This window comes from Plodia interpunctella, chromosome 21 (assembly GCF_027563975.2).
Source record: "Plodia interpunctella isolate USDA-ARS_2022_Savannah chromosome 21, ilPloInte3.2, whole genome shotgun sequence".
In the NCBI taxonomy this organism is placed as follows: Eukaryota; Metazoa; Arthropoda; class Insecta; order Lepidoptera; family Pyralidae; genus Plodia; species Plodia interpunctella.
In genome coordinates, this window is record NC_071314.1 from 165,705 (window position 1) to 193,265 (window position 27,561).

The 27,561-nt window shown below is 36.8% G+C and overlaps 2 protein-coding genes across 4 annotated transcripts; both read left to right on the forward strand.

Annotated features, from left to right (window-relative positions):
• Positions 1–1,637: 1,637 nt before the first annotated feature.
• Positions 1,638–20,844, forward strand: LOC128679521 (uncharacterized protein). 3 transcript variants are annotated; one of them, XM_053761821.2, is made up of 11 exons: positions 1,638–1,977; positions 12,522–12,584; positions 13,055–13,221; positions 13,520–13,640; positions 14,230–14,351; positions 15,939–16,144; positions 16,463–16,640; positions 17,035–17,160; positions 17,617–17,788; positions 18,495–18,581; positions 19,035–20,844. In XM_053761821.2, the coding sequence occupies exons 1-11, from the start codon at positions 1,789–1,791 to the stop codon at positions 19,125–19,127; spliced, it is 1,524 nt and encodes a 507-aa protein (XP_053617796.1). In that variant the 5' UTR covers positions 1,638–1,788; the 3' UTR covers positions 19,128–20,844. The 3 variants fall into 3 exon arrangements, with proteins under 3 accessions (XP_053617796.1, XP_053617797.1, XP_053617798.1); XM_053761822.2 differs by having other exon boundaries at positions 1,641–1,977; positions 16,499–16,640; XM_053761823.2 differs by lacking the exon at positions 1,638–1,977 and adding an exon at positions 9,159–10,002.
• A 294-nt stretch (positions 20,845–21,138) lies between these two features.
• Positions 21,139–27,241, forward strand: Pex12 (Peroxin 12). The gene is made up of 8 exons (XM_053761824.2): positions 21,139–21,411; positions 22,186–22,294; positions 22,546–22,751; positions 23,171–23,312; positions 23,974–24,067; positions 24,239–24,383; positions 24,703–24,788; positions 25,194–27,241. The coding sequence occupies exons 1-8, from the start codon at positions 21,292–21,294 to the stop codon at positions 25,303–25,305; spliced, it is 1,014 nt and encodes a 337-aa protein (XP_053617799.1). The 5' UTR covers positions 21,139–21,291; the 3' UTR covers positions 25,306–27,241.
• The last annotated feature ends 320 nt before the right edge of the window (positions 27,242–27,561 follow it).

The following is a 27,561-nucleotide window of genomic DNA, read 5'->3' on the forward strand; positions in this document are numbered from 1 at the left end:
AAGATATATTACCCAAGATTGCTATCGGCTATATTTTATCTCAAAATTCCCACGGGAGCGAAGCCCCGGGCAACATTTAGTAATTTATATACTTAAGCAGAATACCTGCATAATAACCGGTTTTTTACTACACCTTAATACCTAATGATTAACACAGATCATTATTCTAGACTAATGTAATGTAAGCTTCTAAGTGCCTAGATGTAAAAAAAGGGTAGTTAAGGTCATTACCCATCACAAGCCATTTTATTCCAATCTCACAGACAATTATGCACACTACGTAAATTGTTATAAGTAGGTACCCCTATGTTTGCGTTGGGGGTAAAAAAGGTAGACTAAGTAGGTAGGTTACGTTTACAGAACCCAAAAGTCAAAAAGATCAAATGAATCTTAATTCATTAAGCATGTTGAGAATGTTTTACATACTTGCCTCTTTGTAAAGTAACAGCGAAAATTCGAAGAGATGCATAATTTGATTTCAATGTTAGGTATGCGGAGTTTTTACCAACTAAAGTAACATACTGATAGAAGAAATAGGTAGACTCGCGAATGGTTGTATCGGGTGCATCCTATATACCTATAGGTACTTACAGATACATATAGAAATATGTTTAGGTATTTAAATAGTTATAGATGATAGATATAAAAAAAGAACCTACGATGTGGGCCAGCAGGCATGTGACCCTCTGATGATATTTTGGTATTATCTGAGGATCACATTTAGAAGTTGTATAAAGTTTTAATTAAGTACCTACATACTTATATTGAGCAATCAATACTATGAACAGAACTTTAACTTTGCTCTTACAGTTGTCTAGGCACTTCAAGATTGTTTCAAAGTCCATACTGCTCTGTAAGGATTGGTTTGCATATTATTAATAAAATGGGTGGTTCAAGGTTTTCAACACCACAATGTACCACACCACAAATACTAATCATGGAATTAGTAGGTACTACGGAGTATCTACTAATTCCATGGTGCTGATTATGTATACCTAACCGTAGTCCTTCGTTTCGAACTTTGAAAAATATCAATCGCAATGGAAAAGGCTTTGATGATTTGACTGTCACTGTCAGTGTCAAATGTAAAGTGACAGTTGATTATACGACTTGCCAATATTCACCAGTTACCATAAGAGCAGGGAGAATATTTTGTTGAGACATGCTTTTTTTAAAGCTTTGTTATACAAAATTACAAAAAAATGGGATAATCATTATAACTCAATATGGCATTCTATATAGTGAGGTACTCATGAATTTTTTAAATAACATTTAATTTACATATTAACATATTTACACATTTAAAAGTTTTTTTTTTACATTTTAATTTAATATAAATGAAAAAATTATTACTATTTTAGAACGAAAACCCATTGTTACATAAACTTACGCCTTGTACTTGTACTACCTACACAGGTTAAATAGCGAATATCGAATCAAACTACTATACAAGTAATTTATAGAAATCGTATTTTATGAAATTTTATCAACAACATATTTCAATCAATAATCCTGCTTTTATGGGTAGGAGTGGAGTAAAATATATGTTATATTTTACAATAGTAACTTGAGCGGAATAACAATCTTTCCATGGTAACACTGTCCGTGAGTGACGTCAAAAGTCAAAACTATGCGTGCGAGTTTTTTGCTTTTTTGACATGACGATTGAATTGACATCTAGATTTCTACTTCTACGTTCTACTATTTTTTACCATACGGTTTGTTAAGTGTATTTTTGCATGAGACTGACGTAATTATTTAGTTAATTTCGTGGTACGAGAGTAAATCATGGGGAACCATCATAGCCACGAGAAAGAGAGTGTCGTGAAAACAAATAGTGGTAGCGGTGCAAGTACTCCACGAGGGGGCTCTCATCGGGGCTCCGGGTCTCGCTCGGGCTCCGGTGGCGACCTGCAAGGGCTGGAGAAGTCAGACAAGCCTCCCCCGTCAATGGTTCCCGTGGAAAAGCTAGCCAAGGTAAGTTGGCGCGCTAATGAGCAAGGTCGTCGTCAGGGTTACCTGTCATGTTTCCTGGTCGACGGTTTGTTTTGGCCGCGATAGCCTTTTTAACGAGGTCTTAAATCGATTTGTTGAACTGTATACTGCCAACAAGCGCCGAAGACATAAAGGAAATCATTTACATTTAATAGTACCTACATATTTGTTTTCTCAAATTTTGCATTTTGTCATGTGTAATAAAACTACATGTTACGTTTTCTTTGAAGGAAACTTGATATGAGATCACTCCACTTTACATAAGGATAAGTAAGGAGTCATATTTCTCAAAGATAACATGTGAATGTCTTTATTAGCTCTAAGATTATTATTATCTGCTCTCATATACCAGACTTCTATTAAGTATGCACCTATTTATTCATTTCATAAAACTACATATAAGTGTTGTTAACATTTTTAGAAACTTAGTTTTATTGGGAATCATTGAATGATTGAATGATACAAACAACAAACTTATTTCAAAAAGAACTTTTCAATTCAGGCTAAACATGGACTGAATATTTTGTTTTTCATTTCTTCTCTTATCAGTGATTCATGTGTCCATCAATGGCACCATTAAACTTGAAACAGCATACCATTTATTTGCTTCACCGAACTTGAGATAACATTGTCTACATTCTCACCATTATGGTTAGTATAAAATAAACCTGTAAATGAACTAAAATTTCCTTCTGTTTTCAAGTTCAAATTCAGCCAATTAATGTTGTGAAAATTCTCATTTCATCTCTATTAGAATATATGTGAAAGCATAGATTATAGAATTGGTTGATATTCTGAACTATTAAAGTCATTTCAATTTATTTAACCTTGGCAATGATTAAAAAGATTTTGTCTTTAGTCAAGGCTAAATCATTGTTACATTATAAAAAAAACATTGTTAGAATGGAACAAAATAAATACTATTTTTCACACTAAGAGAGATTGTTTTTAAGAGGGATTATGATATACTGAGATTCAAGCTTTCAGAAAAAGTTATAGTGTTAAACACATTCTTTATATCATGACTAGATTAATATTGGCATCAGCACTGTTGTCATTATATTTTTTCTATGATGGACTCTAGTTATTAAACCTCAAGTAATTTTCATTCTGAAATTCACCCGGCGGAGCTAGTACAACTTCATTAATTTTATTTATTTACGTAAGTACACAATACAACAGTATTAATATAAACCTTACAAATAGAAAACTAAGCAAAAAGATATTAACTACTTATTTCTTTTACGTCTTTGATTTAAATGACTTTAATTATTATTAATTAACAAAAAAAAATGTTATTTATTGAGTAGCTGTTACGCGGATGCCTATATGTCACTCTCCAGCTCTCCCAACTGTCTCCACAAGTCACTTCAATCAATACTCGGTTTAGATGTGGAAAAGGGACAAACACAGTTGGATAAAATTTAACACCAGTGTTAACAATAACAACCAGAAAGACAGGATGAAATTTATCAATGGACATCCAGATAAACAGTCTATTATCTCAAGACACATTTCAGCGTGCAACCACCAACTTGGCGTCAGCGCTCGTGGCGTCAATTAGCGCTTCGCGTGGCGTGTCCCGTGATTCAGACAGATATAACACGATATTAGTACAATTTGGTGCAGAATGCTAACAAATGAAGTTTTTTTGTTGTCTTTCTTGTGCACACGCCTTAGTGTCACTGCCCTCATGGAAGAAACTTTCTTTTGTAACACATAGTACCTATAAAATTCAAATTGTGTTTTGGTATCTTCTTCTCTGCGTGTCGATGGCAAATTAACGCTCTATTGGGTGCTACCTGAATATATTCCTGCCAGAACCGAGCCACTTCGATGGCTTCATTGTGTATTGTTTATTTGTTTATGGCCTCATTAAAGTTTTATGTACTCCCCAAATTTATGATGTTCTACACACACCTTGACTAGGTGTGTGTAGAACTTAAACCAAATTAAGACATTTCATCTCCTTGTCCTGAAAAAAAATTAAGTAATTGGTGTTAGTGGTGTGCGTTACAGAAGTTTCCATGGGGATATTTAACAACACTATCGGCAGACAGTTCGCCGAAGCCGAGCGTTGGCGGTAGGTATACACTGCTGGATTTTTCTTGCAATAAAAAACTACGCAATGTACCTTCGTATCTGTCTGAGACTGATTGTAAATAGCCGGCTTAAGAAATAATTTAGATAATCAGCTGTTAGCAAAAACTAGTCAAATCACGGAGTCAGCTGATGACACAAACAAATACACCTGAATCAGTAGTGGGATTACATTTACTGTTGTGTCAGTATACACACAGACAGTATACAGTTCACGTAATGTTAATGATAGTCCACATCAATAAGATTTTTAAATGAAAAATCTCTATAGAGCAAAACATCGATTTCGCCCTAATATTAAAATGTTTTATAATGGCTAGATTATTAACACGTTTCGACTGTTTAAATAATACTCTAAAAAGGTGTCCAAACTTTCTCAGCGGAATATATTAATTCTCATCTTTGTATTGTGTAAATTAATTTAGTGTTGGTATGAAATATTGGTCCACAAAGAAAGTTTCGTCTTCACGTAGTTCCCTCATACACCTGACTTCGTGCCATGCTTTTCTCTTTATATTTTGCATACGAGCGTTTTTCGGACATTTACCACGTTTTCTTCTGCATTTCGACTTACAAACCTAAAAAAAGATGGAAGTTATAAAAAACCGCATTAGTTTGAATTTAGCGTTATGTATAAATTGTTAGAAAGATCGTAATCAAAGTTATTTATCAAGTTATAAGTTTCACATGCAATTACATGCATTATTATGTTGATATCATTAAGTTGATGTCACACGAAAATTTCCAGTAGGTGATTCTACTACTTATAATAAAAAAAAATAGGTATATCTCAAAATACCGAAAAGGAATCCATGTCGAGATATTAATAATATTGATATCAACGCTCTTTAGGTGTCGTTATATTTTTTCAACAGCGGACTCTCGGTGATTCTTATTCTTTGGCGCTTATTTCGAGTTCTGTCCAAGGCCCAGACGCGGCGGCAGCGGGTAGACCGAAACCAAGGACGCTGATTAATTTTCATCCCGAAATTTACCTCTGCAGCTATTAAAAATTCGGACATTTGTACATAATTCCAATTCATTATTTATAGATAGTGTTATTGACGTCAACAATTTAGATAAGCTAAGTCTACTGCCGATTTCCAAAGCGCAGGTCAAGAAGCGGCGCTAGACGCACTGGTGTCGGGTATTGTCACGTCTACTAATGCAAATTAAAATTCTTAAGGTGATATAGGACTTCTTAAGACACTTATTGATTTACACAGTCTACCGCCGACTTCAAAGCGCAGGTAAACTAGAAGCGCAATTAACTTCACCGCAGGCCTCTCATAGACATTTAGCAAACGATCGTCAGGTAACGCGTCAGTGTAATACAATGTTGAGCTGCACCAGTGAGCAGGTTTCCTCACGAGAATTTTCTGCACCGGATGTTAGTAAAATCTAGATTGGTTTTACAACAGTACAATCTGTGTCGGACAAAAGAGGCAAAGTGTTACGGTTCCCAGCGTAACTTACGTTGGTTATACAGAGTGTTACAAATACCTATACATACCTACGAAGAGTACGAAATACTCAAATACCTTGGGTATATATAGTTTATGCTATGTTAGAAGTTATAACTTCTAAAAAGAGTGCTCGTAAGGAGGATTACAGTGGACGCGACTGTCGATTACTTTTAACTTTAAACTTTTAAACTTCAAAGAAAGGATTTACCCAAGGTATCACACACAGATTGAGGTAACCAAAGGTAACTTCGAGACTTGTATTATGGGATACTAACTCAAATATACTACCTATATTTTATAACAAATACACACATGTATAGATAAGATGTTTGTGGGTCAATCAACTTTTTTTTGGTCAAAGGCTGTCCCCAACAGATATGTGAGTGCCAACTCGAGAATCGTAATCATTTTATAATTTTAATTAATTAATAACTCATTTAGATTAATTGCTAATAACACTGACATATCAGTAAAGGCATATTATTAATATAATTTAGAAAAAAAGCGGTTACGCAGGGGACAAAAACTTACTTCCCATACAAATCGGCAATGTCCCTAACGTACGACGCTTAATTGTTGTCACACTTCGCCACAAAAATAGCAATGTAGAGCTCTAAATAAATATAAGTAAATAAAGGAGAATATCACTGAGTAACTACTATGTAATTTAGTTTATTAAAAATTTGCAGAGAAATTGACAATTTTGCAAAATATTTGCACGACCAACTGTGTCCCCAGAAATTTTAACAATTGAGAGTCCGTTGGCTAACCACCTAAAATGTAGGTGAGTGTAAATGAGACTGCGATAGAAGTAAGCTCGAGCAATCAGGAAACGTTCTAAGTATCATACGATCAACTCCAAGGTTGCCGTGACATTCATTTCACTCGGCCATTTCGTCCGCGGCCGAGTTGAGGTGCAGTTGTATTTATTGTGTGTCTGCTGGGAGACCGCTCAAAAACACGTAAGTTTTGTATATTTTTTGGTAATTTATCCTTAAGTTCAAGGCTACAAGGTCTGAAATTATAGCGAGTTGTTTATTTTTGTACATGTCTCCAAATTTCTGTATATTTTGTCTAATTTAGCGCCAAATGTCTACTGGGTAACCCGTCCACTGAGTCACTCGAGCGGTGACCCAAGAGACTTTTTTGGTTACCCAAGATACTTTTGATTACTTTTGTTTCTTTTAACGCATTTCTCATGTGATTTTTTACTAACAAATAATGACTAAATTTTTATTATTGTAAGTATTAAGTTAAGCAATGTTTGTTTAAGAAAATGTCGTGTGCATACATAAATGAGTTGTGCATGTACTCATTAATAATTTTGTTTTAGAAATCAGTCTTTACTGATTCGTAAAACAAAATTATTAATGATTATTTTTCTTTGAAAACAAAGAATTTTTAAGGAAAAGTTAAAACAAGGTCCTGTTAAAAATCTGACACCTAAGGAAAAACAAATCGCGAGAGAGATTTGGAGATTAATAGCGCAAGTCGCAGACGAAAATGGCCCAATAGCAGACAACAACAATCCAGAGCCTCAGCGACCACTTCCATGTGATTCTCCTGCATCATTGAGAGGATGAAAGAAAATAAGAAGAGATCGATTAAAATTATACAAAGAAAATCAGAAGCTTAAATTAGAAAACGAAAATCTGAGGAAAAAATATGAGAAGTATAAAAAGAAACAGCACAGATACGCAAAAAACATTGGGCAATGCAATAAAAGAAAGATATAAGTTACTAAAACAAAGAAAAGAAAAAATTATAATTAAAAGTGTTTTTGACAAAATTGAAAAATCAAAAACTGCTCAAAAGAGATAGATGCTTTAGGCTCATCAATAAAATGATGTGAACAATGACCAATTTGAGACCAAGTGGAACGGCGTTAAAAAAAACGCCGGGAAAAAATCCAGGACTTTTACAAAAGAGACGATATCTCAAGAGCTATACAGCAGGAAGAAAAGAAACAGTTACAAACTACCAGTCTCTAGAGTTTGAGATCCAGAAAGAATGGCATGTATATATGGAATTTGCGAAGATTCCTATGAAAAGAAAATAATTCAGGACATGAAAAGAAATAGAGAAGAAATTTCCTAGGCTGAATGGGGAAGACGAGAAGAGGTTTATGAAAAAGAAGGAAAATCTATGAAAGCCGTGAAGAATGTCAAGGAAACTAAGAAAGAGACTGTAGAACAATTGATGGAAGTATTTAACAAAGAAATAAAAGTATTGAAAAAGCATGTTTTCAATATGAAAATGCAATACCGTTGTTTCAGACAAGCTGTCGATAATATCAAAAAAACCGAAGTGGTTCTTGTGGTTGATTTTAGCGAAAATTATAACGGGAAACATCATGAAGAAGTGCAAGGCCATCATTTTGATGGATCAAGGGAACAAGTCTCACTTCATACGGTTGTAGGTTATGTTCTCGACAGTAACGGCAAGGTTCAAGCAGAATCTTTTTGCACTATATCATCATGCACGAATTATCACCCAGCGGCTATCTGGGCACACTTAAAGCCAGTATTAATTGAGATTCGGTACAAATACCCAAAAATTAACACCATTCATTTCTTCACAGACGGCCCTTTCCATAAGAGGATTTTTAAAAAGAACCGCCGATAACATGGTGGCTGCCGGTAAAGATGTTCCCAACGCTGAAAAGTTGTTGTTTTCATTAAATGGCCAAAGTAAAATTAAACTTTTTATGATTTCCGTAGAAGATATAGAATTAGTCACTGAACAATTGCCAAAAAAACGTTGCTGTTTTGTCTCTTGAGTTACTCAATTAGTCTCTTGGGCCACCAAGTGTCCCTAATTTTTTTAGTAGAAAATTTGGAATTTAGTTCATATTATAACTAAAATATATTTTTCTTTTAATAAATAGCAATTATTTATAAAGCGACGAATAAGGTATAAATATTTTTTTCGAAGTACAACAATAGACAAGAAAATAATTTTAAAAAATAACTCGTTTTATGTTCTGAGTTACCCAAGAGACACTACAATAACAATTTCTAAAAAATATAATAAGTTTTTTCACTATATTGTTTCGTTACAAGTTGTTTTAAGGTACAGTTAATATATCACATGCAAAATGTTTAACATACGAACATTAATACAGAACAATATTTTTATTTTAAAAGTGGTTAGCCAATGGACATAATTCGAGGAGATCGTTTATTTATACCTAGAAAACAATATTTATTTAGTATTTACTTCGCTGCAAGGTATAGCATTGAAAAGTTAGGTATATTTTTTAATTGATTTCAACAAAGAAAATGGATTTAAAAGAAAAATAATATTTGATGCGTTTTGGTTGTTTCGTCCAAAAAAAAGTTGATTGACCCTTGTACATCTAAGACGCAAGTCAATCTCAAAAGATAATTTTCCAATTTTCCCAGAACCTCCAGTGTAACAGTACGGCTTGATGATTATGCCACAGAGTTCGTCGTATGTACCTAGTATATAGGTATTTTATAACACCTTGTATAATATTGTTTATTGTATACACCCTTGTATAAACTTCTTTATAGTCAGCTTAGTTATCAGGAATCAGTACTGATACACAATCCAATCCATACTAATCTAAACAGTTCCAATCTATCGCTCATTCTGCGATTGTCGCACTCCAAGTTAAGTCATCTCGGTACATGAGACAGTTTCGTCAATATTGAAGATATTTTGCAAGAAATATGAGTGCTTGTGTTAACGATAACTTTAAAGTGATGATAGACTAAATATCTTAATTTTTTTGACGTGTTTCGTGTCAGAAAACGAAGACTTGATCTACAGCTGTAGCTGCAGTCACAGTGAGCTCGGGGGATATTAATAACGAACATTAATTTTATGATAACTATAGGCTTGCAAAGGATTAAGGATTGCAGAGAAGGTCATCTGAGAAGCAATAATCGTCGTTATAAAAGTATCATAAAGAAGCCATTTTGTGTAATTTGCCTTCTAAGAAGAAAGAAGACTAATTACATCAAAAGACGTGTGGTTCCTGATGCAAGAATATTTTTTTAAAGCCAGAAATCACCTTATGTGATTTTATGTCTTCAAAATTAAACAAAAACATTTTAGTGATGTTATATGAACAAGTTTATTAGTAATTGGAATTGAATTAATATGTACCAAAATAAAAAAGTTGAATGTCAGCCAGAGACTACTTGTAAGTGCCTGCCGACTGCGCCAATTTTCTCGTGTATTGAAGTGACATTATGACTAAAAGGCTATATCTATCATAATTTATGTTGTGACAACTAAAAAATTAGGACAAGCTGTTCAGCTTTCAACACGGTTATAAAACTGCACCATTTTCCTCTATACCATGAGCACAATGGACCGGCGGGAGCCAGCACGAGCTTCACTCCACCTTACCATCGTGGGTATCCAGGTCAGCAGGCTCAAGAAGAAGACCACGGCTAAACCTACTTGCAAGGTCTGTTCGTTCATAGAATGCTTGTCTGAGTAATCATATTTTATTTATTGTTTAATATTTAGAACAGTTTTTGTTTTGGTGAGTGCCAAATTATTGTTATTGTCATTTGAAAAAAGGAACTTAATCCTAGTTGAAAATTACCTTATACCATAGCTCTATCTTACACCTATATGCGTGTTTTATTATTGTGAATACTATACTATATTGTATTCTTGCAGTCTATCAGAAATCGGTTTTTAACTTAGATATTTTAGTGGCAGTATTTTTTACTATATCTCAAATAATGATAGTGTACTATTTGTTAGATATTTTAATAGAAATATGTAAATATGAACTTTTTATTCACAAGGTAGAGACTGAGATCTAGAAATTTATTTTATATCACAGTATATCAATGTAATTGGAACATGATTCCATCCTAATATACAGATCTGTAAGTATTTAATTCTTCTATTGATCGATTAACAAACAGAACACTCTTTAACAAACAAAATTAGTCAAACGTTGATCGCTCTCTTTCATACAAGAATGAAATCTTCAGTCATACCATACGTAACTATTTGAGATCACTCCTTTACAAACAAACTCATGGGTCCCGTCTTATGGGTAACTCTATTAATATAATAAACTTCGTCACATTTTATCTCCACGTGATCTTAGGAAAATAACTAATATTTGTCAGTACCGGTCACAAGTTCCTCGCCGTATTCTGACTGTCTCCTTATGATTGATCGTCCTTAACATTGCCTTACGTCTTCAGCATTAATTAACTCAGTTTGACAAGAACTTTAGACGACCTGACACTGTGTGAAATGCGAGAAGATTTAGACAAATTGTCGGAGATACTGTTACGAAAATTTATGTTTACATCGACAATATTATAATAGTGTGTTGTAAAATGTTCGGTGTGTTTCTTTATTGATTACGGATGTCTTTTTGGAATTTTTGCTCCAAAAATGTAAGTTGAATACTACAAAACTTCGCTGTTTGTATCGAAATTTGCAAAGAAATAATAAAAGATTTATTTTTAAAGTTTCTATAAAGTATGTTGCCAATTTCCGGTAGAAATTTCCTCGGATATAAGTATAACTAGTATTTACATTTAAAATGAATGAAAACTCTTAATTATTTTTATGTAGAAGAGACATTGCTTATGTGTTAAATGTAGTTTCTGGATTCTAGATTCGAGTTACTTATGTTTCTCTCTAGAATCGTAGACCAACGTTATAAAACTATACTTCCTCATAAACACATCTCATAAGATCACAACGTTTGAGCTGCGAGTCGCTCCATCCAGCCATAAAAGGCGCTGTAAGGTAAACCTCCACCGTTGACACTGTGGAGTGTGATATCGACGTAATGCCACATAATCTGATAGCTGTTCTTATCTGACATTTACACAGCTCACAGATTTAGATTATCAATGCCCGTTCATAGACACATCCCATTCAGAATCATCCGGACCATTATGTTGTATTCCAGTAATGTTGATTCCACGAACGTTGAATTCCACAAAGAAGAATGGGCTCTTTACTTGGCCATATTTATGACAATGTTATGATTTATTTGACTGTTCATGTCTCAGTATAATGTTGTGTCCACTGCTTCTGAAATTCCTAATGTCTTTTCGCTTCTACTACCAATAAGGCCTACCACGAATCGTACACATCGTAATCCACAAACATATGTATACGCATTTTCCCATATCGTGTAAAAAAAAGAGAACTTGCTACGTGTTTTATATCTGTGGTAGCCCCCCACATCCCTTCCTCAACTGAACTCTGCGCTGTGCAGATACACACTTTTTTGCGAATGCGTGCGTAAATCGGAGTTTTCCTATTTTTTTTTTGTCTTGCGTTAAACAAGAGGAAATAAAAGTAGGAAAACTCCTAAGAGTCTGAAGAAACAATTTAAGAAGTCACTATTCTGGGTAGATAATGTTATAAAGTGTTAGCTTTGGTTATTGTGTAGTAAGACCGTTTGTTTTCATTTACGTCGTAATCACTGCTATGTTTTCCTTTTTCGCGGCCTTGACAGTTAAATAAACAATAAATTGGTGTGACTGCGTAGGCGCAGTATATAGGTATAGCCGCATTGATTCGTGAAATACCTAGTAAAAAAAACAACAAAATTTCTAAGAACATGACTCGCACATTATCTAATATGGTTAGATACTGTTTATATCTGTTGTGCGAATTTCAACAAACGTAGATAAAATACTATTAGTATGTCTCTAATACAGTCAACAGCACATCAAACCACTCCAATTTGATTATAAATAAGCCGCTATTACCGCGTCTTATATATTCATGCATGGTGATTTTTCATTTTATGCTATCTTGTATCTTCCTTCCGATCATATCTATGTTATTCGGAATAACGCAATTTAACACAACACAAACCTGTTTCAGGAGATTTAGTAGAATAGATAACCTCAATTAATAAGATCCACACTTTCCTGTCGTGTTAGTTAGTAGTGTAACTATGTTATACTGATGTCCGCTGTCCATTGTCCACAGTTGCTCGTACAGAGATCTCAAAAGGAAGACGGCATCAATGGCGTCACAGAGAAGTCTTTCACAGTAAGTGCCCTTAAACAACTAATATTTACCATATTGCTAGGTTTTAAACCTGAATAACACAAGTGATAGTCGAAAATAAATAACACTGCTCCTTATCCTCATTTAATGTCATGATCTGCTGCTGACCCGCAAATGGCGAAACAGGTCAAGTTTGACCCCTAAAATAGTTCTTTTCTTTTTTAATGCTTGTATTCTATTCTGTAATGCTAGTACTTTGATACGCTTTGAGACATCCACTTATTTACATTCTTAATGACAAAATTGTGAAAGTCCTGTCTATCACGCTTTCATGGCTAAACCGCAGATCTGATTTTGATGAAATTTGATAAAGATATAGTTAATGAGCCGCGGTCAAACATAAGCTACCGCTGGCAGAGCAGCGTGCAATATCTACTGTTGTATAATTTAGAAATTTGCCTTGAAATCGCCTGTGACGATATACTCTCAGAATAAATGGTTTGCCCCCGCAGAAGTACCTGTTCCCGATGTACCCGGAGCTGGCGAAGCAGTTCTACAAGTACATCCACCGGACCGGCAAGTGCAAGAACCAGCACATTCCGCTCTCCACCTTCAAGCTGCACTGCGAGAAGATCCTGGCCATGCTCGACGACTCCATCATCTTAGACACTTATGTCAAGTAAAGCTCGTGTTGTAGTATGCTACATAAAATTCAAATGCCTGATGTAAAATCTGCCATTATATTGAACATATTTACTTGTTTATATGCTTATTCATCACAGATCATAACTTTTATAAAATCTTGATCAAAGACATGTTGTAAGCTAAAGTATGTTTTGTCTCGTTCTGTCAATGTCAAATACTTTAAAGCAATAGTGATAAATATATATTTTAGGTTAAAATATGCTTTTAAATGTTTTATGAATAAGAGGCTTATTTCCAGTTTCGCAGTCACCCAGCAGAGGTATTATTTGCAGGATGTTCAGCTCGGACACGGACGACAACACGGTGACCCCCGAGGGGCTGCGCAGCCTGCTGTACACCAGCTACAAGCTGTCCATGGACCACTACCCGGAGGGCCCGCAGACCTGTCTCATGGTAAGACTCCGCGGGATAATATTTAGTTCGTTCCTATTCTAGTTCGGAACCACACGGCTCACGCATTTATACAAATACAATATCGCGTTGCCTTTCAGATAGTATATGCGTTCCTTAAGCGCCTCGAACGACATACACAGGAGGATATGCTGTGGTTCTATTCTATGGCGGAAGCACACGCCACAAAAGCAAAGTCATAACAGCATAAAGTGTATACTACCGGTAGCATTTTTGCCCGGGATACCTTTTTTCGCATATTTTTTTTATCCTAATTTAATTTATCATAACGAGTTAGGCATTTTTTTTGACATAATAATATTTTGACACTTGTTTTTTACCATACCTTTTCAATGAGCATAATTATAGTTTAGGCTAATGTATTTTACCATAATTTTGATTTGCATAAAGCTATAGTGTAGCAGTAGGTTGGAGTTCGGCGGGGCGGCCCTCGGGCCACACATAAGCCGCCAATATGCTTTAGAATATTATACTTAAAAATTGTTATGCTTATGGTAAATATAAGTAAAAGTATGCCATGTTAAATTATGACATAAAATTGTATAAAAATATATAACCATATTGCCCACAGATCCACAAGACGTTATCAGCAGTTGTGAACGGCTGCTTCAACAACAAGGACAGCCACAGCGTAGGCTTCGTGGTTCGCTGGCTGGAGGAACACTGTCCTAGGCTTATATTCCCTGTACATAGGTAAGTGGTTGTTATTGTCGTCACTTCTACCGCACCGCTCCCACCCGGCAACGTCACGTCCACTGAAAAGTGAACTTTAAAGCATCCACTACTTATAACTATATCTGTTTGTCCCTATGTATCGTCTCTCGATCTTTATAACTACGCAACAGATTTTGATGCGATATTTTTTAATAAATAGTGTTTCAAAAGGTTTAGCGCTATAATTTACTATCGTTTGAACCCGAGCGAAGCCGGGCCGGCCCGTTAGTTGACAACGAAATCGGACTGCTCGCTGTCAACTCTCGTCTTGTCAATGTAAAGTATGTGTACACAAGACGCTTTAAGGTTCATTTTTCAATGACCGTAATCTTTTGTTGTAAACTTATTATTATTTTATATGAAACTTGGTGTGTCGACAAAACGAAACCTGAAATAAAATGTGATTTTATAAAATCCCAAGTAAACATTCAAGACTTAGCACAACTCAAGATCAGATGCAACACTGCGGGTAAATAAAGAAAACAAAAGTTTGCTAGATATGGTTGGTATATATCAAAAACAATAGTTTTTTTTTTTTTCAGAAAGTGCATTACCGTTTATAACGTAAAAATTCCTAAATTTCCCTATTTTTGATAATTAGAAAAAGTAATTTGTGGCGATAATTAAATTAATGGAAACATCCTGCCCGTGACCGATTGTGATAATACACTTTATCGAAGTATTAATTATGACGTTTATCTACCTGTCGCTGCAGATTATTTGTAGACGAGTGTTGCGCCAATCAATCAATCAATTGTAATCGCATTTCTTAACGTAGATAACATTTATTGATTTTACATGTTTTGATTGTATTGATATGTAAACAAGTCGATTATACGACGTAATTTGTGGGTAAAAAAAAAGGATAAATCGTCACCGAAAATTATATTATTGGTGTTAATATTTGACCGTAAATTACCGTTTATTCAGCTCGTGTACAGTCGGGGCAAATACCAGTTCACTTACTACATACGCGTCAGGTCTAGCCTTGCAGAACTATCGATGGTATAGAACCGTGATGACTGTGTTTATCAGTATTGCACTAAATCAAAATTAAATCATTTATTGAAAAATTAAGACTTATAGTAATTTCTCAAAAGCTACAAACTACTGACTTACCAAAACTCACAGTATGAAAAACTAAAAATAGCTATCGATACTATTGTTTTTTTTTCTCAAATTATTGATAATCTTTAAAAACAATATCACTAGTTCTCTGTCGAGCGGCAACACTAGATAATTTTATGTCGCCGAATGGCTAGCTGTTAACGTAGGTTCGTGAAAAAAAATATTTTGCTCCTGTGGCCAGAGCTCTGAATTCCATATGTCAGAAGTCAGATGTTGATGAACTTGGGGAAATTTACAGTTATGGCATTACTGGATATTCCTCATACTGTATAGCGTAGTGCGTAGCGTATAGTGCATAGCGTAGTCGTATTAGATTAAGCCTGAAATAACACGTGGAAAATGATAATAAATAAATAAATATTCAAGTTTATAGGTAAGATTGTCCAGTTTCATTTATATAAGTTGAGAAGCGGTTACAAGAAGGGCGTTTATCGATAGATACTGCGTGCACATGCTGGCGACCCGTCACCGCGACATCGAGGCGCACGTGGAGTCGAGCGGCGACGGCGCGGGGCTGGAGCTGGCAACGCCGGTGCTGTCGCGCTCGCCGTGGCAGGCCGCGTCCGCGCTGCTGCCGCTGTCCGCCGCCTGGCTGCTGGCCGGCGCCGCCCCGCCCCTCTACAGCAGGCCCACCGCCCCCACTGGTAAGTTGTGCTGCCAGGCTGCTTCAGGTTTCACAAGATTTCACTTGTACCAATTTCAATAATCGTTCAAACTTTCTACGGTAATTATTATATTTCTATATAATTCCCCACTACCGTAACATAAGTTGTGGCGCTGAGGTGGGGCTCAGATGCGCACGTGCGGTTACTAGTTAGCTACAACGATGGAGAAACAGTGATGCGTGGTTGTGATGTACAGTTACGTGCGAGGATGGAGCATTAACCTTGTCGTATGCCACACCATTCACTAGCGCGCCTAGCGCAGCGTAGCGTTGTTTTCTACAAGTATAGTTTAAGCAGGACACGGACATATGATATCGGTCCCCCCCCCGGCAGTGGCCCCGGGCGGCGGGCTGGCGAGCGCGGCGTGGCTGGCGCGGCTGGTGTGCGCGGTGCCCTCGCACTGGACGCCGCTCTACTCCTCCAGGGACCACGGCATCGGCGCCAACCGCTTCCTGCACCACACGCTGGCGTACAGGTGATGTGCACACACCTGCAGTGACGTTTCTTTTATTTATTTATTTAGCTTAATACAACGGTACACAATATGTATCCTTTTAAAGTATTTAGTAAAAAAAAAATTGACACAATACACTTTGACTCGCATTCGTCAATCTGACAAACAATACCTGACAAGCTTGTGTGCGGCAGTGGTCCATGTTACCAGGAACACGTGAGGTGTGAGAGTGTGGGATTAATGTTTAACCCCTGACGAAGTAAGATTATCGTAATTTTTATTAAGGGATGACTAATATGTGAATCTGGCTGGCCCTGGCAGAAAGGACAAACCTAGAAATGCGGCCTCATTGTCGTGGAGGGTATAATAATAGTAAACGTTTATTTCAGACCATAATATCGATATAATTGTGCAGAGGTCCGACGGTGGTGATGCTGGCGGGCGGGCCGCTGGTGCTGGCGCTGTGCGCGCCGCAGGAGTGGCGCGAGTCGCACCAGTACTGGGGCTCCGGCGACTGCGCGCTCGTGCAGCTGGCGCCCACGTGAGTACACATGTTGTATTTGTAGCGCTTACAAATCTAAGGCAAGGCGTTTATTCAAAAATTATACCTTATTTACTACCACTTTTTCAGGTCGAATTTTGTTTATTTGTCCAAACTCAACCTTCAACAATTTAGTTCTTAAAATTTTATTTTATATTTAAAGTAGCTAGTCTAGCGTTAGTTAATATTTAAGGCTCTTCGCTTCGCTCCTCGCACCACGACCTACGTAACTAGCTTTTGTTAACCATACTTTATACTTCGATATTTTGAACGTACCATTTTGTGTGATATGAAACGAAACAACCAATAATGATATAATTTAGCCCTATTCTATTATCAATTTAACGTCAAAAAAAAATAGGTTCGATCGAATAAGTTCTCTCTTATAACCACTTCCGGGGCATTACCACTTATTTTCGTTGAAGGTAAGTATATAGTGATGTGTGAATTTCCCAGGTTCGCCGTAATAGAGCGCGCGCCGAAGATGCTGTACCTGAACACCAGCATCCGCGGCTACCCGCGCGGGCTGCGCGCCGGCGCCGACGCGCGCGCGCCGCGGCTCAGTGTGGACGCGGGCTTCGACAGCCTCGCCTTCCAGGGGGTGCCCTACGAACTGAAGGCCGTCGAGGTACACCGCACCGACATCAATACTTCGATAGAAAAAAATTAATTAATATATTAGGACAAATCACACAAATTGAGCTAGCCCCAAAGTAAGTTCGAGACTTGTGTTATGGGATACTAACTCAACGATACTATATTTTATAACAAATACATATATACATAAACATCAATATATCAATACACAAACATACACAAGACCCGGGCCAATCAGAAAAAGATCAATTTCCATCATGACAGGGGATCGAATCCAGGACCTCTCGGTTCAAGCACTTTACAACTGCGCCACCGAGGTCGTCAAAAAATTAAGTCTAAACTTTCTTATAGTTCGACCTGTTCATTACGAAACTAATAGATAACATAAAATACATTATATTTTTCCTTGTTAACACAAATTGGTACATTAGAATACAATGTCAGGAATGCGTTATGAAAAAACTAAATTATTATTAGTGCGCGCGCAGGAATCAAATTTAAATTATCGTGTTCAATAGCAATTGGCTGTTGCACGAGGGGTGCCTAGCGTTGCGGTGTACTGGCGTAGACACAACTTGTTTTAACGAAGATGCAGCCCATTTTTGGGAAAACACGATTTTAACTGTTCTTGTAGTTGAATGTAGTCGAAGCAAATGTATAGTGAAATTCGTCAGTAACTTGTGATTCGTGGACTAAACAAAAATATGTAGGAATGAAATATTGTACCCCGTCCACAGGTGTGGGGCTGCGGTGACCATTCGTCGCGCGAGACGCAGCTGGAGATCAAGAAGTGGCAGGTCAAGGAGGCCGAGCGCCAGCGAGCGGTATGTTCTCTCACTGTTTATATTATATTCTATTTTATTTTTTACATACTATTAATTTAACCAGCAATGTAACTAAGTCGCGGGCGGAATCTTACAAGTCAATTTTGAAGCCAATATCTTCAACAGATTGAGTTAGAATAGAATAGAAATAAGTTTATTCAAAAAACTACAGACACACACATAACAAACAAAAAAATTAATTTAAAAAAAAAGTTGAAATTTTTACACATGTTTAGTTTGGATGACAATACATTATTATGAAAAGCATGACCTGATAGTGCACTCGGAAACAGCTCCAAACGTGGAAACTCCGCAACGATGATTTGTTTTGTCACCCGTTGAATGAAATAAGATCTCTGACAACCATAAAAAGCTTGTGTCAATGACATTTTTATAAAAAAAAAACCATAGAAATAAATATATAGATGATTGAACAATATTGTTGGTGTGCAGGTGAAGCTGTCGGCGGCGGACTGGCTGGACCACCCGGACCGCTACCTGCTGGAGATGGCGGGCCGCCCGCAGTACAACAACTCGGCCAGCTAGTGACGTCGCTCTGTGCTGACCTGACGCCATTTACATTGTGAAGTGACAGTGCTAAGTTCGTAACGTCATGTGAAATGTGCCGTGACATTTGGAAGCCTCGGTTTGGCACTCTGGTGGCGAATTAGTGACGAAGCTTACGTAGCTTTGTGATGTCATAGGGCTAGACGGAAACTAATTCAACAGGCTGGGTTGAAGGGTTATATATCTCGAATGGTTTTTGATAGAATTGGACAGTTTTCTTTGTTGTTTGCGTACTATTTTAATTATTTGCCCAAAAATTTATAAAAAAAATGAAAAAATCCACCTGTGGAACTCTCAGCTGTTGTATAGCCTTTTAGTATTTTTTTTCAGCTAACACTCAACTGACGCTAATGCTGAGCGTCAGTTCAAAATGTGAATGGTCTCTTAACAACAACGGAAATTGCCCAAATATTTAGTGTTGTTTGCCTGTGATACCCGAAGTGAAATGAATGGACCATGTTGATGTGATCATAATATTATGAAGGACAAAATAAAATGTTGACATTTTGTAAAGTAATATGTAAGGTGCCCGTGTATGGCTGTATTCTTCAAGGAACAGGCTCTGGCAATCTCAGTTATTTATGGTATAATGAAAAGGCAAAGTTACTGACTTTTCTCATCAAAAGATGTCAGGTGTGCTGCCAAAGAAACGTCTAAGTCTCGTGCTACTCAATATTTTAATGAATTATATGATGTTGTAGGACAAATGTACATTTATAAGTGATAGTTACGTACACTACTGACATGGAGGAATTCGCGTCGCTGCGCTGACTGGCAGGGTCGCCATGGAAGGTTGAAAGCGAGTGAGATATATGATAGATTGACTCCGATTTCATTATACTATACTACACTAGAAATACTACATTACAGTAGACTAAGAAAAATAGTGAAAATATAACACACATTTTGTATAAGGAAATTTTAATCCTTTTTAGCATTTACACGAAAACTGTTATTTTTGATTTTCTGGTACCATTCTGAGTGAGATAAAGGTAAAAATTGCAAATGTATAATATTGTTTATTTGATAAAATGTGAAATTGCGTACTTAATGTACTTACTGAAATTGTTAATATTTTTTGTTTATTGTGTAATACCTGAATTTATATTAGTGAATTAAAATGTAATTTTGTGTTCAGTTTAGACTTTGAAGCCATAATATCGAGTCATTATGTTAAAACTAGTTATGATCCCAACTTGAAAGACATTTCTCTATTCAAAACAAATATGGCTTAGCCTTAAATTGCACTTAGTACTTCAATTATGAAATTGAGGAAAGGTAATGTTTTATTATAATAAGGTGCGTGAATATGCCTTTTATATTGTCAAGATTCAGGGTTGAACCGTCAACAAATGAAAGTGTCCAGCATAGGATGTAGTACTTAATAGGCTTTGTATTTCTACAAAGTACATTCATAAACAATGTTAAAGCGTACTTAAAGCTTAGTTCGTTTTGTCTCTTTCTGTCAATTTCAAATATAAAGTATGATGTGACAATATACTTTAGCTAAACATTTGCTTTTTATAAGTAAACCGGATTTTTATGAAGTTCACGGACGCTTTTCGAAAATCATCCACTTTGTGTGCGAGCGGCCACGCTTGTAGATCATAGGTGCTAAATAATTATAAGAACTGCTTATGTAATATACTGTATGTAAGGATTGATGTAAGGTAAATAAATATGAATATTTTCATGATTTTGCTTTTTATTTATTGTTTTTGTGCAGTGCACAAAAGTACAAGATTCATGATTCCGTTAAAATAACAGCCAATTGAATGTGATTAGAAGTAGATTGGGCGTTTTAAAATCCTGTTCCTGGGCTCATGATGCAAAACAACATATATATAAGCTTAGCTCTCGATCTATACCCTTCTCAATTGTACATTTCTAATGCATTTCTCTAAATGTAAGTCTGTAAAGTAAGATCCCATTGCTTTTTTTACTTACAAAAAAAACCCTAGTGGCGATGACATTGACAACACATTTTTTGTCATTGTCAAAACTGTGTTTACTACTTACGATCATGAAGTTTTATTATTTTCTCGCAAAATTAAAATAATTTCTTGATTATATGATACTATAGAAGTTTTAATTGGTGTAATATACTCTGTTTATTATATACTAGTGATTTTAATTTCTAGAAATGGCCGTTTATGCGGCTCATTTGACAAGGACTCTCCAGGGTACACCTTCGATCTTCCAGGTCACTGCACAAGAAGCCCTAGGGTCCACTGTAAAGCCTGCCCTCAGGAAACTAGTTGAAGTACGTATGCATGCATAGGTTTAGCTTGAAGAGAAACGTTGATGTTGAACATTAAGCGGTTATGGTTATGTCCATGATAGAATAATCTTAATGAGCAAAGTTCAACCTCTTTCGGTATTTTGGATAATAAGTTCAGATTTTTAAGTAGCAAAATACGTGTGATCTGATCCTCACATCAGATATTTACCTGGAAGGTTAAGTTACAAGATGATGTTTACACTGATGTCATCCATATTTAAGTAAATATCCATTTTGTTTACATTGAGGCATGTAGTCATTTTAGATCTGACAATGCAGATATTGAAGCTGTATCTTTGTTAAAATGATATGAATAATGGAATTAAAGTTAAAATAGTTATCAATTTAATTATCAGATCCTAACCTACTCAATATTGGGAATGTAAATATCTTCAACGCTAATCTTTGATTACTACATAGTACATTGGTTTACCTTCTCCATACAAGACATACACATCTAAGGGGTGTATGCTTGTGTGGAGAAGTCAAAGAATTACAAAGTTTTATAATTAGTAAGCACAATAAAGCAATACAATTTGAATAATATTGCTCTATTACCTTACATTCTTCTATGGCACAGGGAAAAGCAGATGTTAGCCTCTGAAAAGAGAGAGTGTCACAGTCTTCTGTTCTGTGTTATGGCTGGCCAGTTGCTGTCAACTGGCCAGCTCTCAATACAACAGCCATTGCTCAATTAATATGGTATTTTTAGCTGATATTTGCAATTTTTAACAACTTTTGTGTTATCACTTGCAGTACCTAGCCGCAGCATATCCTAACAAGTGTGGCTGGTGCGAGCGCTGGTACGACGAGCTGTACCTGCTGTTTGACTGCTGTCTGCAGTACCACTACCTTAAACATTATGGTGGGTATCAACTACCCCTTAAATAGTAAAAAAAATTAATCACAATGTTTTGGTTTATGCTAATGTTTGATTTTGATTATTCAAAACTACCTATTGAAATTTGAAAAAAGAATCAAAACTATTACTCAAAAAATAAAATTTGATGTTTGATGTACAAAATAAAGCACTATTTTTTGTTAATTCTCATATAGCACTAATTTTGGTGCCTGTGAAACCGATACAAAATTACAAATATATTGGTAACCCTCCAGCGGCCTCCTTCTCCGAGAGTTTCTATGGGCTGCTCCGCGTGCCGACGTCGGCCAGCGGCAGCGAGTTCTCCTCCGGCCAGAGGCTGGCGCCGGCGCTGGAGCAGGGGTCGCTGGCCTTGCTGGTGCTGCTGCCGTACCTGAGGGACAAGGCTGAGGCTCTCGTGGACAGGTGGAGGGAGCGGGACGAGGACGGCAAGTTGGGAAAGGTATTCTTAGACTTATTGGGTCCACAATCTCAGTTGACTTGGCAAATGATACCAGTGAGACCAGTGAATAAATGACATCTTTATTTTACTGTAACTTAGCTTATACACTATTAATAACTATGATGTTGTTGCATCGACCCTGTAGTTACATGTTTCTCTTGGATGTGATGTGCTGACACAATGTTAAATGAAAAATGATTTCCAAAATTAACACTATTGTCTGAGCCCTTTCTGCATGAGAAGTTTGCAGTGCAAAAAATGTAAGATTCAGCTGTTATGTTACATCCGACCTATTGTGGCCTATCAGCTGTCAAGGCTTAAGCGACGGCGAGCCGAGTAAGGCTTAAAAACCGCGTACGTTAATCAACCACTTAAAAATGGAGGAATTTATGGACATAAAAACGGTATTTATATTCCAGAACAAGGCGGACCGCCTCCGCAAAGCAGCCATCCGCGTGTACGGCATCATGCACATGGCGGTGTCACTGGTCAGACTGGCGCAGTGGGCCGCGTACCTCACCCACGCGGCCAAGAGTCCCGTGCCCCAACTCGCTCTCTTAGGCAAGTACAACACTACCGTCCTACTATACTACATACATCTGACGTCAACCCACCTCTGGATTACTATCCTATTAAATACCCAACAGTGTTTATATATGAGTGCTAGAGTCTTCTGCAGTGGTCTTCCCATAATGCTAGTAGCTTTAACTCAAATATAATTATAATATTTTAATTTTTTCAAATATTGTTATCATTTATTTGTCCTTTTCAGCTCATAAAGGCAAGCAATGTAATGCTATTTTATTTTTTAATACAAGCTTTTATTTGGTTTCACCAGTCCCAATGTTTGTTAAAAAAAAAACAAAATTACACCTACTTCCGCTTGTCCCGCAGAGTTGAAGTTTTCCACGTTCCTTCAGTTTCCATGTTAATGCATTATTATGATAAGCATAACCTGATGATGCGCTCAAGATCGGCTCCACCAGCAGTCAAACTTTCATTTTCCATACTACCTTATTAAGTTGTTGGTGGTTATAGCGACTATACAGGATGCAAACATATAGATAACTAGAGATGCCCAGGTCCGTGGTAAGAGAAAGAGAGAGAGAGACACACAAACATATTCCTTCATACATTAGATATTTTCGTATCGTGACCTTTTGTCTCAATGATTGACACCGCCCTACTCGAATGTTAACCAATGTACGGATGTCCCCATCAGGTCTGTCGTTGAAGCACGCGCCGCCGCGGCCGCCACAGCCTGACGAGAACACCTGGACCGACTTCTTTAGGAGTTTGCTGACTGGACGAATAGGGTGAGTGGCGTCTAGACTGTACCCGCATGTGCTGCGGCTGTGGACGAGACCATGTCATGACCCGGAGGGTTCACTGTTTTTTCCACGAAAATTTAAAATCAGATTTTTTGCTTTCGGTCGTTCTTATAATCGTTCTTTTGATTTTATCCTGAATCTGTTATTTGTCCACAGGAGCGCGGTGATAACGTTCCCAATGGTCGGGGGCGCGGCGCTGCGGGCCGTTGAGTATGGCGCCTTCGCGGTGCAGTTCCTGCGCTGGTGGGAGTCCAGTGCTGGAGCCAGCGCGGCCAGCCTGCCCCCCCCGCCGGCCCCACAGGTACTGTACTGTCTGCTGGGGGGAGTCCAGTGCTGGAGCCAGCGCTGCCTCGGCCAACCCTTTTTCTTGACTTTTTCCACTTACGTGGGGTCGCGTCGGTACATTGTCAATTCCTTCCATTTAACACTTCTTAACTTTTTAGAATAAGACGTGATAAACCTGTGAAGCAGACCTGAAAATTATGTGGTCTTATGTGGTCTTAAATATTATCACGCCTGAAGCCTGTTACACGCAGGTAGACAGAGACTAGAGATTAGTGCGAAAGTTTAAGTTATGATTAGATGTTTTGAATTTGACCGATCAATAATTGTTATAATAGCGCGAGGAAGGCTGCGCACGCGTCGCCAACCGCTGCCCGCTGTGTCGCCGCGCCTGGCGCGTGCCCACCGCGCTGCCTGTCTCGGGGTGAGTGCACACAACACACAACACACAACACTCAACGGCCCACACGAGCTTGTATCGCGACATAAACAGGCACACGCAACACACACAGCGATCGAATAGTAGACAGCATTCGAGCTCTTTTACTTTGTGTTGTAAAATTGGATATTTGGGTTCCATCATGGCAAGATCCGAATGAATTCACTGGTGATTAACAAACACATGTCCAGCAGAAGTAAAACATTCTGTCGACGAATCTCTCAAAAATTATGTGTGTGTACTGTTCGTGATCGGTCAAAACGAGAAATGGCTTGCAGTATCTACACGTGTAGATTAGATAGAATTAGAATTCCAATTGTATTGTCACTTAGATTTAAGTTATAATAGTGACGAAACGTGGGAAAACCTAACAAATGAACGCTTCAATAGGTACATCTTCTGCTACGTGTGTATATCGCGGCACGTGCGGACACACCACGCGTGTCCCGTCACGCGCTGTCCCGTCGCTGACCACGAGCTCGTGAGGCTCTACATCGACTGAACGACCTGGGGCGCTGGGGCACTGGGGCACTGGGGCGCCGGGAGATAGGTAGATAGGTGAACTCTATTGCACCATTCACAGAAGGTACATGATGGTCCTCCGCACGTAACTGTACGTCACAACCAGATCTAGATTATAGCGTTGTCGAGAGGAGGGCTTATCATTACTTATTAACACTCATTTTATACATACTACTATAAATATATACAACTACCAGGTAATAAACTAAAAATGAGCCCAAATTTGGTTGAAAATTTGCTCCAGCCAACTTTTTTAGAAAGAAAAGAAAGAAAGTATTTATTTGCATTGAATGGGTACAAAATTGTTGTTTTGTGTTTTAAAATGTGTTTCATACATTCAGCCTATTTGGCATACAAATATAAAAGTATCTTAAATAATCATACCGTAATTATATTAAAAATATATAATTTATAAAAGGTCCAACTCCAAGGCAAAGAACGTTTGTGTTGAGCTCACGAATGTGGTCTTTTTTAATAACTATTTTATTCATCTTCCCGTATTCCCGGGATTACGCTGACATCAAACTACTTGTGGTAAAAAAATTAACCACAAAATTTTGTAGAACCGGCCCCCTGACGTTAATCCTTATTGATTACATACCTGTACCATTGTTGCCTATTATACCTGCTAAGTGTTTAGTCGCCTCGTACGACATCCACATGATCAGCTATAGTGAAATGACCTCACTCGATCAGTGGCGCCAGCTAGCGAGCGTGATACTCTCCGTATACTATATGCATTTGTTAGTAGAATTTACCAATGATAAAACACTATTAGGATAAGCATTACAATCATAATGCTAATTATAATAAATTATAAATTTACGGGTCAAATAGATTTTAGTAAGTTAAATAGCAAATACTCGTAGTCTTTGAGACTGAGACTACTCCCATTGCTATTTGTATGTATATAACACGATCTCGCAAAATAAAGAGACGAACACGTGATATATAATTAAAATTGGCAAAATAATCAGAACTGATTTAGCCGTAACGTAAATAATAAGTGATTAGGACCTATAACTGTGAAACTATATTATTTTGATAGATATTCATAATTTAATGTCAATTATAATACTTATATGTAGTTAATCTACGATGTAATATTGATGTGATATGAAGTTATTGTATATTGGTGATGGTGGGACGTGTGATAAGACCTAGACGAGTGGTTCGCAGAGTTCGTTGCGACCGCTGCGGCTGCGCGGTCATTACAATCCGTCAATTTTCTTGAGGAAGGAATCATTTCCAAAATCGATCATTCATAAAATTAAAATATAGTAAAACTCAATCTTGTCTTTGTTAAAATTTGAAAAATTGTAATGACAGCGCGTCCGCAGCGGTCGCGACGCTCTGCGATGCGAACCACCCAGATACACATTGCACGGAGTTGTTGAACCAGTGACAGTGATCATTAAATTTACAATTATATAGGCCACACAGAAGTGTCACAAATGCGCATTATTATTGCAAATGAATCTGAATTCCCGCTCAATTTAAATGTACATTGTACAATATTGTAGCTACCTATAGGTACATTATCATAGTACATTGTTTTAGTGATCGTGAACCGTAGACGGGTTTTCTACTTCCTATATTATTCTAAATTCTATGCTTCACATAGACAATTAATACTAATGATATTATAACTAAAGGATAGGTTGGTTTGTGGGATAGTGTCTGCCAAACTCGCCATATTATATTATATTTATAAGTGTTGATTTTTGTTAATATATTTAATACTTAAAGTATTGTGCAATTGTAACGAATTTAGGTCTGCGGGAATGGTTAATGGGTGTACTTATTTAAGTAGTAGCTACGTATTTATTATAATGTAGCGGTCATACGGTGAACTGATTAATTTTATTTATTTATTTTAAGATCTTCAAATAAAATATTTTGTTTTACGGAAATAATTCGTTTTATTGATAAAAATACAAAACAATACAAAAATTACCTGCAAGAAAAAAGTTACATTACATTTAAAAAAAATATTTTTTTGTATATTTATATAAATAATATCAAAAATACGTTACTGTATGTGCCATTCTTGTAGTAGCTAATTCATTATACGGAAATTTTACAATGGTTTAAAAAACATGAACTTAAAATACTTTATGTACCTATCATATTTATTTATCTACATTTATTTTATAGGAATTATTAAACAATATAAAATTGATCAGAGTTTGTAAAATGTAAATATTTTATAAAGTCAACTTGTCAAGTCAATATG